We start from the raw sequence: 12,193 nt of genomic DNA, 5'->3' as shown, positions 1-12,193 counted from the left end.
GAACATTATTAGAACATTCTACCACACTGTATGGTCACAGGTCTTTGCAAAATTCAAAGCGTTTCCACGCATTGGACTGATCATGCTTTGCTGCCATCGCATGTGTGTTGTCTGCTGTGATGGATTTGGTTGTTTTCAGGTAATAGTAAAATAAAACAGATGGTATTTTATCAATTTATCTCATTTTGAAATGATTGTTTAAGCTACATGGTTGGATTGAGGGAATATAAATGGATTGATCAATTCATCAATTTATTATTAGATCCCTAATTGGAATTAAGCAGAGCAGGGAGCTTGTGACTGTAGCGCCTTCGTCACTACAAGTCTTTTCCAACGGCATTTTTGCGACTGCAAATATTCAGAAACGAAATTTAAATCCTAATTTTCTTCATATATGTCCTTCATCATGAGAAAAATGCAAGAAGAATATGTCAAAAACACCAAAAGCACAATTTTCATTGGAGTGTTTTTTTAAATGAAAGGAGAGGTTTAACTGATAAACTAGGAAATATGTGGGGCTTCTTTCTCTTCTCAGTGTAACTTGTTTAATTTAGGTTGATCATTTCTTTTGTTAATTGGAGAATAAAAAGAAAACATTTTGAAAGGATTTTGCGCAGGATCGATCTGCTATTGGTCAGCCAGGCGCTGACAAAAAGTGGGAGGTTCCCGGAAAAATCGCTAACCGGAAGGGAAGGCCAGAGAAGAAGAAGCTGCCGATGAGACCAGCGACAGCAGAAAGTCATGTGAGTCAGACAACTTTTAACTATATAATGGGTGGCCGACGCGACATGCTTAGTACATGTCGAAAAAAAAAAAAACGAAAACAAAGTTAGGGCGATCTCATTTTCAAAAAAGTGATCAGACGAGTGGCGGAGCCTTTGGATGTCCATTAGACTGGATCTAAGTCAGGCTACGAGCTGGTAGCACTGACAGGGCAAACACACTGAAAGTAACCGAAAAACTGCGCCACTAGCACGGCTCTGAAAAGCGTGACGTTACCTCAGGAGAGAGCCAAACACGCTTATAAGCTCCCATAATTTATTGTAAGTCAAACAATTAAACGTGTGGGGCGAAGAAAAGCAAAGTTGACTAATGACGTTTTAAGTGGGCTACGGGAGCTAAATTAGCTAATGCTATCTGACGCCAAGTTTCCCTTTCAGTCGCTCAGTATTAACAAATTGTCGTCGTTTAACCTATATTAAGTTAAAAAAAAGCTATATAGTTTGTTTTTGTTTTTCTAAATGTCTTTAAGTTTTTACTTCTATCATTTCACCATATTGTTTTCAGGAACTCATTTTAAGACACTAACTTATCCCTTTTTGCTAGGTTTATTTTATGCTAGGCTAACAGCTAAAAAGAAAGGGGAGAAAAAACCGCTTTTATTCGATTATTGTTCCTCAGATGTGGGAACGTGTACGAGTTCATGTCACGTGATCTTTTTTTATTTTCTTTAACGTAGACCTCCCCGGTTTATATAGCCGGTTAAGAACTTAATAGTCGGTTTCATCGTTGGGACTAAACATTTCACGTCAAACATGTATTAGGAGATCGTTTGATTCTTTCCTGGGAGGTCCCTCCAGGCGTTTTAAGCTATTTGTTATAGTCTTCAGTGTACTGACAAATACAACTGACGCAAAAGTTTGCCCATAAAGCTATTTGACTGTCAGGTAGCGTTCATTTAAAAACTTTTATTTATTTATTTATAGACCAGGTAAAGCTCACACCCTTCATTTTTTTGGTCATCTTATTAATGTGGCTCATTCCTGCAGGCAGGATTAGTTGCGATTCCACACATGACATTGTTGTCGAGGTGGTGCGTGTCTGCTCACATTCAAAAGCAAATGTTGTCACATTTGTTGGCCTTTTATAGTTCCTCTTTATGACTTAATAAGCGGAGCTCATACCTTTTTAGAGAGGGCTGGATTTACAGGTTCTTGCCAGAGCCCTTCTAATGTTTATGACGTGTGGACCTTGGCCTTCTGGAGTTCCCACTTATCTGGATAGTCTCCGTTTTTATCCCCATCCAGTTCATGTAAACCACGTTTGTTTTGGTTTAATTCAGCTGCTGTGCATTGTATACAGTTAAAATAAAGGCTTGACATTTTGATCTAATTTGACTAAAGTCAGGTCGGTGGTGGGTGAATGATTGCATGGTATACAAATTGGTAATTATTAAACAACTTTGTCAAAATACATTGGAGAGGTACTGAAGTTGTCTTTTGAATTCCACTCTTCTTGTGTAGAAATGCTTGCCTTTTGCACAACAAACATGTGCATTCACAAACATTTCGCAGTTTTAATAAGACAGCAAAGAGGCAATCACAAATAAGCATTAAACTCCTCCTTTTAGAGCTCCAAATCCACTGACTTGGCTAGTTTGGAATAAAAAGTTGGAGCTTAGTCTGTGAGTTGGTTCAGTGATTTTGGAAGATTTATAATGCTTTCATGGAAAAAAAAGAAAGAAAAAGGGGGAGGAGATCCAGAGCCTAATCTTCCTGGAAGTCCAGTAACCTGTTCATTTATGATTTTAGTTTTTTACAATTGTCTTTTTTATATGAATTTTATTACAGTTATTAATATTTCTAAGATTATTATTTTTTTCAGCAAATGCCAAACAAATTAAACTCTGAAGAAAAGGAAGTCCCTGTGATTTCCTTTTGGCCTCACAGTTGGCTCATGAGGAGTGTCCTGTTTCCCTTTTCGTGCCACCACTTTCTCATTTACAATGTTTTTTTAAAAAGCTTCTGAATTTGAATCATAGTTGCATATAGTTTCTTCTTAGTATTTACTTCTAGCCTGTATAGCCTTTTTACTTCATCTAGTTTACATGCAGGTCTTGATCATTTGTAATTGTAGGTTAAGTGGTGTAATATGTTAGGATGTATATTGTTTGTTTTTATTTACATTTATTTTAACATATGGTTTTCCATTTTTATTTTCTGGAAAGGGCTTAATTTCTTTATTTTGATAGTTTTTTGTTTGTTTAATTATATTGCAAAGGTTTGCATTTTGCAACAAAAGAAATAGTTATGTTACAGACTCTAATGCTCTTTGGTTAAGTGTTGTTGGTGTGCCATTGTTTTCAAATCATACATAACACCCATTTTTGCACACATTATGGCATTAGATGTTAAAAGTATCGCAATCCCTTCTGCTTTCCTTCATATCAGTGCTAGCAGTCCCACATGAAGGAGGCCATGATAAATATTTCACATGCTATTTAGCCTGAACCGTCTTCCTGCCCCCCCTCCTCAGACCGTCATCCCGCTGTAATGGCCCACTTCCTTCTGGAGGTTTGAGTGCCCATTTGGGAGATTTTCAAAGAATCTGTTAAGTTCATGAAGGTTTTTCGTAGTAGTTGACTTTCGTTGTGTGCATGTTTTGAGTTTACTGCCACGATAAATAGGAACATGAAGTAAATTCCTGCGGAAATTTTCTTTTTATAATTTGGGGAAAGTTTGTGATTTGCAAACTTTCTACTCTCATTGAGCATTCAACAGAATTAACACCTTTCTTATTCCCTTTCAAAGAATATTATTAATGACGTCTTAAAGAGCCATAAGTGCAGCTGGTGAGGAATGCCGACAGGTGAACTTTAGTTCTTTGCCATCTTGCTGTGTTCTGTACTTAAATTGAAGTAGTTGTGCACTAGTTCAAGACTCCTTTCAAACACTAGACACAGACACGTGAATTCCATGTGGACTTTTCAAATTTTTTTAGATAAAGGTTATTTTATTTGGAGACCCGTTCATTATTTTGCATTATATTTGACTAGTTTATAATTAACCATTTGGGTTTAAAGCATGTGAGAGAGTTTTAGTTTACATTGAGTTTCATCTCCCCCCTTTTTGCTGTCCATATTTCAGCTCTACCATGAGGGCTCCTGCGTACATCCAGTATTTATCGCAGTTTTGTTCCTTTGGCAAAGTGAATTCATTGTGCTCAGCAGTAAAGTGTGTTCTGCAACCTTCACTTCCTTCTTTGAGCTGAGTCGTTTCCTGTCCTTTGACCAAGCAGAAGCTGAATGACCTCATATGTATCAGCAAACTGACTTAAACAGAAAAAGACGCTAAGATTTTAGAATGCAGATGTTTACAGAATTATTTTCTGTTAGTTTCTAGAAATGAATTTCTTTTTTTTTTTTAGACTTTTATTTTAGAAAGTCAACAACCTCATCAAAAAAGTTCATTTTGTTTATGCTTTCCTTGTACAAAGGCCCTAAAGATTTCATTTTTAATGCTGTCTTTTGTTCTGACTTGTGTTTTATGCTAAAATGTATTGAGTTTTTGGCTAATCTTAGTCACTGTTTTAAAATAATCAAATAAAATCTAACCAGTTTAAGGACATAAATTAATATTTGTTTTTTGTTTGCACAAGGGTTTTTGTTGTAGTGTGTGTACATTGGATATTATTCAATTAATTGGTTTTCAAACATTTATTCAATCTTAAAATGTCTCTCTATAGTTTTTTTTTTTTTACTCCAGTGCATAACATGTTCTTATGAAAACAGCACATAAAAAATACCCTATCGGTCTGTCATGCTCATAAAATCTGACTGTTATGCAAACTGCAGGACTCCAGCAATACTAGTCTATTAATGTGCCTAACTTGCATGGATAAACGAAATTTATACATTTCCTGTCCAGATTTCTTAAAATAGTTTTTGCCTCTGTTCTCAAGTCTGTTTTAGTCACTGGAACACTTTCAGTTACGGTGATGGTGAGGTGGCATTAGAGGGGACTTGTCTGCACAAAGTGAGTTAAGGATTTCTCAGAACACAAAGCTTGTTTTTGTCGATTCAGAGATGTTCAGGTGTGTTTTGACAAAATGGCATCAGGCTGTCACGTGACTTCTGGCAGACGGTGACTTCATGGTTGTCTATCTGTAAGGTTCTCCCACACAGTCAGACAGAGCAGTGTGTATGGCGTCTTTTTTCCACCTGTGCTAACAGTCTAGTGGTTATCGAGGTGTCAGACGTCACTGTTTACTAATAAGATGCTGATTGAATCGTCTCCATTTGTGGTGGAAGAACTTCTTATAGAGGTGGTTTAACCAAAAAAAAAGTTTTTATTATTCTCTTTGTGTGTGTGCCTGTGTGTAGTCACCATAGCACAACTGTTGTGTGAACAGGTAGTAACTCTAGCTCCTATTGTTGTTAACATTTAGCTTTGTTTGGTGTGTGGCTTCTGCTAGCTGTGGCAGAAGCTAGACTTGGAGATTGTTGGTGGATATTTGTTGTTGTTTAAAAACCATGGAAGTTATTCGGACCTTTATTTCTTAATGTTTTGTTTCTGCTTGTTTTGTTTTTATTTTGATTGGAATTGGTGTTGTGTTAGAACACTTGGACACAACCATTTTAGAAATACTTCCTGGTTGTTAAGCATGTTGTGTACTTGTTTCAACCTTTGCTTTTTGTGCTTTTTCTGCGAGCATGCTTTCCATGAGGTTACCAAGTGTTTCTCCCTCAGCATTGTTTATTTCAAACTCGGTAAATGGTTAACTTTAACCTTAAGACTTGCTGTGATGTAAGCTTTGTTTTTGACAATCGAGATGCATTTAAATTTACTATAAGTCAAACCTCAAATGATGGACAAGTGTGTCCAAACTTTTGATGAGTAAAGTATAAGATTATAAGGTTTTAAAATGTAAACCTATCCAAATGATTGTTTGGTTTTCTTCCAGCTTCCAGTTGTGACCCCTCTTCCTCCGGCACATCTACCTGCCTATCCTGAGATCACCCTGACTGTCCCAGCCCTCTACATTAGGCCTCGTAACCTCTTCCTCAGTTTCCCTTCACAACCTTCAACACTGCACAATGGCAGGGCGAGGTGGACCAGCACGGACCAATGGCACTGCAGCAAGCAACAAGATCTGTCAGTTTAAGTTGGTGCTTTTGGGGGAATCGGCGGTGGGAAAGTCCAGCTTAGTGCTGCGCTTTGTCAAAGGCCAGTTCCACGAGTACCAAGAGAGCACTATTGGAGGTAAAGTTCTTCCTGTTTGATTGAAAGTTTTCTGGACCTCAGGCAGGATTCTGTGTTCTTCCTGTGTAGTAAACCTTCCGTTTCTGGTATTTTGTAGCTGCAAGATGAAGTCTACACATGTCGATAGGTTTTGCATCTGCTATTAAAAGAAAAAAATGTGCAGAATAATTTTGTGCAGTTGTGAAGCCAATATTTTCTTCCATGAAAAAACAAACAAAAAAAAACTTTGCAGAAAGAAAAAAAGCATGTGAAGCTGTAATAATGTTTCTCACACTTGCATGAAGGTCAACTCGGGTCTTCAGATCGGCACATGTTGCTCTAAGGACTCACGTTTTTCCTAAAGTGATGTGAAACTTAATGCACATTCATGCTCACATTCAGACTTGGTGTTCCTGCAGAGAACCACCCATGTTTTTATTATTCCTGATTTCCCAACAAAACAAAGTTGAGTTTTGTTTACATTGAGGTCACTCATGTATTCAGAGAAATGTGTTACTCTATTATGTAAAGTTTATTTCAAAAGGAAAATTAAGTTACATGAAAATTGAATTGGATCTTTGGTTGACTGTAAAGTAACTTGAGTGTGACAGTAATACTGATACTGTTTAGTGAACAGCGATGGAGAAGATGTCAGTTTTAAATAACAGGATGAAGGTGACGATCATTTGATCAGGCCAGACGAATATTTGTGTCAAAAGGTGAGGTTGTAACTTGTCTGTGTGTGATCATGTGGAGCCAACACTTGTGTATGTGCCCTTAGGTCAACCTGAAAAATACTTTTGAAGACAGAACGATGTTCAGCAAGTAGGAAAGCAACAAATAGAAAGGAAAGCAACAAATAGGAAAGCAGCAAATTATTTTGAACTTGCATTTATGATGCCCAGATGTTTGCGGATTCAATTCATTTTTATTGACATAGCCCAATATTACAACACAGTTGCAAAACTTTCTTTCTGTAGCCTTTGGAGCATTAACTGTGAAAAATGATGAAAAGCTTATCTTCATCAGAAACGGTCTTAGTGAGGCGTCTCTTACTGTTATCTATGAAAGAGTTTTTTGACACGAGGAGTAAACTTTACCCTTTAAAACCTCCCAAAGTTGTGGTTGCCAGACCATATGACTATAATTCTCTGATCAATGAGATATTTGTTTTTTATGAGTTGTCTGCTGGTATCAAATTAAAAAAGAAAAACAATTCAAATGCTTTTTGTGAGTAAGAAATCGATTTATTATTAAGTGTCCAATTTTTAAGTTAAGAAGTTAAGCTGTTGATGCTTTGCTGATTCATGCAGATGCACCTCTGTCTTTGTTCGGTGTGTGCCAGGTAGTTTGGTGGATTCAGAAACTTCCCAGCACAGCTGCTGAAGCGAACCACAACACGTCCTTGCCAGTAACTGCTTTTTGCAACTCCCAATCTTTCCTGTTATAAATCTAAACAGAAGTGGCTCAACCAGTTCTGTTACTTGACTGAATCGACTTCTTAGCTCCCAACGCAGGAGCGAAGAAACAAAACTCAGAAATGGAACAATAAAATTCAGTCTTTTAACTGGAGTTCTCCTGCGAATCAAAGAAATGTGTTTAGTTGCTTAGATTTTTTTTGTTTTGTTTTTATTTTGCAACCACATAGCTCCAAAGGAGATGCTGGAGATGGGTGTGTTTAGATGTAGAATTATCTGAATCTTCTTTTGTAAACAAAAAAGTAAACATTTGGTTTACTTTACTTTACCTTGTAAAGTAAACATTTGGTTTACTTTTCTTTACCTTGTAAAGTAAACATTTGGTTTACTTTACCAAATGTTTACATGGAAACATTAACCAGTACAGATACCTAAACCTCAGACTTTTGCATTTTCTTCTACTGACTTCTCATTTACCTCACATTTCACATCACTTTCGTGCTGTTTTTAAATACCTGTTATGTACTTTCTTCCTGACGCTAAAGCGCTTTAATAGCTGGTGAGTCAACAGCAATAGGATGCAGGAAAAGGATCCTGTCAGAACGGCTAAAAGCAACGCAGCATTTTCTTTTTCTGCTGAACTTGTGGTCTACTTGATTCCTGGTCAAAGATTACTAAGCTCTAAAATATTTGCTATGCAAGAAAGAGCTTAACTCCTTTTGTCATGTGACCGTTTTCCTTTTTATGTACAACAGATCTGATGGCGTGTAAACTCAATCTGTTAATTCCTTTCTTCTTGAAAAAAAATCTCATGATCTTTCTTGTGATTTTGTTGTGTTGATGGGAACATTTTTCTCATTTTGTTCTAAATCTTTCTCAGCATTAGAGATACTTTTTTTTACGTTTCCTTTCTTCAGTTGGATTCTTCATGTTGACATTAATGAGTTATGATATCCAATTCCACTTTTGTTGAAAGGTTAGATCATTCCATTGAAAACAATTTCTCCTTTTCAGCTGCCTTCCTCACGCAGACGGTATGTTTGGATGATACGACGGTCAAGTTTGAGATCTGGGACACTGCAGGACAAGAACGCTATCACAGCTTGGCCCCTATGTACTACAGAGGGGCACAGGCTGCCATCGTGGTTTTTGATATTACCAACACAGTAAGTAACCTGATTGGTGGAGATTTGACGACGGCCTAAAGAGCCACTCTGATCGTCTTTTCATCTATTTCAAAGGCGTTCCCAGTGGTCTTTATCTGATAACCCCATTTTTAGGCTAAATAAAAAATGGAAACAGTTTCTGCAGAGTACGTTATCAGCAATTTGCCTCAGAGTTGTGGACTGTCGGTGCAGAGCAACCCCGCCCCCACTTCCAGTCACCCATCTGTTACAGGCTCTCCCATTGGCTCACAGCCCCTAACACCCCCAACCTAACATTACTGGTACTAGGAGACTGGCAAGCAATATGGGCGCCACCCAGGCGTGCAGTTTCATGCCAGATGAGGGGTGTGTATCGGCAAGAGTCTGGCGATACGATACGTACCCCAATACACGTCCAACGATACGATACATATCGTGATATTGTACTGGAACGTACTTTCTTTCTTTTTATTTTTATTTTTAGAGAGTATGACTTAGAAAAAACTCTACCTGAATATTGATCATTGGCAACAAAACACCAAAAACACAATTTTCTTCGGAGTGGGTCTTTAACCCGAGAGAATAAAACTTTCACTGTCAAAGGCCAGTTTTTAAAGTTGTGTTGATCATTAAAAGTCCATGGAGATGTTTTGTAATTGTACTAATTTTTGTTTCCTTTTTCTCTTAAAGGACACATTCACACGTGCAAAGAACTGGGTGAAGGAGCTCCAGAGACAAGCCAGCCCCAACATTGTAATTGCACTGGCAGGCAACAAAGCAGACCTGACCAACAAGAGAAATGTAGATTTCCAGGTAAACAGAAGTGCTTATTGGGAAACATTAAAGGTCAATCAGGTCGTCTAAAATGTTCAAAAACCATATGCTGCCCAAAAGCACTTCGATATTCCATCTTTTTTGTGACCTCAGGAAGCACAAGCGTACGCAGACGACAACAGCTTGCTCTTTATGGAAACTTCCGCCAAGACTGCAATGAATGTCAATGAGATTTTTATGGCTATCGGTAAGTGCTTCCTAATCAACGGCTTATCTGGACTTATGCTAAACGTCTAGTTAAATGATAACAAATTTCTCGGTGCTCCTCCATGGTTTTTCTTTTTCTTTGATAAAGGGAGGTTAGGTGTTTATTTACTTTTTAAATTCCCAATAGTCATTTTATTAAAGACCCTCTCCAGTTGTCTTTTCAGCCATTTTAATAGTGTTCCCAGTGGTTCTTTAATTTATGATGTGCGTGTTTTACCCCAAATCAAAAAACGTGTCATTTTCTAGGACATAGTTTCAATAGTTTTTGTCTGTTCCTGATTTATAATGATTTTAAATAAGAAATGCTCAGAAATACAAATTTGAGCTTATTTTTAATTTATTAAATATGTCCTTCATCGTCAGAAAAATGCAACAAAACATGTTAGAAACACCAAAAAACACAACTTTCACCAGTAAATTTTTATGTCTTTTGTCAAATTCAGTAAAGTTCAATGTAAATTTCCCTAACGAACCTGAAATTTTTAGTTCATCTACTTCAATGTCAATTAATTATGTTCTCTTCTTAAAAAAAAAAAAAACAGCCAAGAAGCTTCCGAAGAACGAGCCCCAAGGCGGTGCAGCCGCAGGTGGACGAGCCAGAGGTGGCGTTGACCTTCAAGAAGCTGCACCCCAGGGTAGAAGCAGCCAGTGCTGTGGGAACTAACTTGCAATGAATCGACTCCTCCATCCAATCTACAGCTTCGATCAACCAGACCCGAAATTAGCCAGCTGTCCGGCAATACCTCAGAGGTCAAACCAAAGCAGGGTCAGGCCAACAACCCCATCAGCACCAAGTTATTGTTTGGAAAATGAGTGGACTGGCCAGTACACTGCAGGACCTCATGGATGGCTCAAACCAACAGACCAACAAATCCATTTCTTTTGCTTTCTGAATTCGACCTGTGACCTCTGGACTCGCCCAATGATCTCGCCTCCAGTTGATGGACTCTTCATGTCTTCTTTGAGAGAAGAACAACGATCTCGTTCATGACTAATGGCACTTAATTGCGCCTTCTTTGTTCACTTTTCTGTTTGTATAGAGAGAAAAAAGGATACAACAAAAAAAGAATAAAACCAGGCTTGTAGGGCCCCTCTTATTTTATTGGTTTTCACTTTCCACATGCATCTGAAATGGTTCCATCCAGTCATTGGGTACAAATCAAGGTGCATGTTCTGTCCTGCTCCTGATTGGCTTCCCAAAAAAAGGATGAGGCTTTTACCAGAACTAAAGGGCTGGACAGATGATTTTCTTGATGGATCTCTGTAGATTGATTGATTCTTCTTCCACCAGTTCTATACTATTTGACACGGATGGATCTGTTTGATTTTAAAACCTTGACTTCAGAGGTTTTTCAATCACCTGGTTTCAAACCATATGGAGTACAAAGTACTTTAACATTTTCACCTGTTTGTAATTTTAGCATTAATGTTTTTTGAATCATCGGTGTAAAAATAAGAATTGTCCTCTTGACCAAAATCCCTATTGTATTGACACCATTGCTTTATTTGTAACAGATTCTTCAGGTTTATAATCAATATGTAGATCTTGACAAAACACCGTCCCAATCTGTACATGTTATGTCAGACAATTTGTGATTTTTTTCTTTTTTTTCCTTTTTTCTTTTTCTTTCTGGAGATCTCTGGTATTAAATGCACTGGTTTTGTCTCATCATCTTTATGAATTGAGATGTTCTCCAGCGTTCACCACATTTTTTTTGTTCTTAATTTTCACATCAGTGAGGCATCAGCTTTTAAACTTTTTTTGAGGGTGGTGGTGGAGGGGGGTCATCCATCCTAATATGGCATCAACCATGGAAAATAGCAGCCGTTGCATCTTGAAAGGGAGGGATTGTGGGAAAAACGATTCTACTTTCATGAATAAATGAGGGTAGACATCTTTTCATGTATGATTTTGTTGAAAATAGCTTAAAAATCTTTGAATTTAAAATGAAATTCAGAGGCTTGGAAATGTTTCTACTCATTTTTTCCACCCTAAAACCCTAAAACAATTTCACACATCTTTACAGGTTACCTGATAACCTGTCGGTTATTGCTTTGACATGAGGTATAGTACTTCCAGTGTCAAACATTTCATAATAGACTGGTTTCTTATACAATTTTGATAATCTTTACATGCATAAATCCACATTTTAAAACATTTTTTGTTTATAACTGTCTCACTTTACAGTTGTTGCTGTTAAAATATGTATTTTGTCTTAAAGTTGCACATTTAATGAGAGAAAAGCTGTTTCTTTGAGACATAAAGAAACAATATAGTTCCATAAATAATTGTGTTTAATTTTGAAAGTCTTCATTGAGGTATGCATAGTTGCAATACCTAAAACGGTCACTAGGTGGACCATAGCAGAGGTACTCCAGAAAAACAGCTTCTGCATTACAGTTAACTGGGTCTGTCCTTTTGTGTGTGTGTGCATATATATATATAATGTGGAATGGAAAAATTGATCAGAGTTTGGGAGTAAACATTTTGGTCACACTAGTTAACTAGTGAGCTTTACAAGAGCCTTACTAGTGGAGCTGTAGAAAATGTGTATGCAGCTAGTTAACCAGTTGACTTTTTAGATTGTCACTAACCAACCAGTAAGCACAAGTATTGCCCACTAGTAAA

At 37.4% G+C, this 12,193-nt stretch overlaps 1 protein-coding gene across 2 annotated transcripts; it reads left to right on the top strand.

Moving 5' to 3' along the window:
• The first annotated feature begins 628 nt into the window (after positions 1-628).
• On the top strand, positions 629-11,461 carry rab5c (RAB5C, member RAS oncogene family). Of its 2 annotated transcripts, none has more exons than XM_004071292.4 (6): positions 629-743; positions 5,683-5,981; positions 8,393-8,544; positions 9,214-9,336; positions 9,451-9,544; positions 10,107-11,461. In XM_004071292.4, exons 2-6 carry the CDS (start codon positions 5,816-5,818, stop codon positions 10,226-10,228), a joined length of 657 nt encoding a protein of 218 aa, XP_004071340.1. In that variant the 5' UTR covers positions 629-743; positions 5,683-5,815; the 3' UTR covers positions 10,229-11,461. The 2 variants fall into 2 exon arrangements, with proteins under 2 accessions (XP_004071340.1, XP_020560801.1); XM_020705142.2 differs by lacking the exon at positions 629-743 and adding an exon at positions 5,243-5,488.
• Positions 11,462-12,193: the final 732 nt, after the last annotated feature.

Source organism: Oryzias latipes, chromosome 8 (assembly GCF_002234675.1).
Source record: "Oryzias latipes chromosome 8, ASM223467v1".
NCBI classification, from domain to species: Eukaryota; Metazoa; Chordata; class Actinopteri; order Beloniformes; family Adrianichthyidae; genus Oryzias; species Oryzias latipes.
This window is presented reverse-complemented; position numbering and strand designations above follow the sequence as displayed.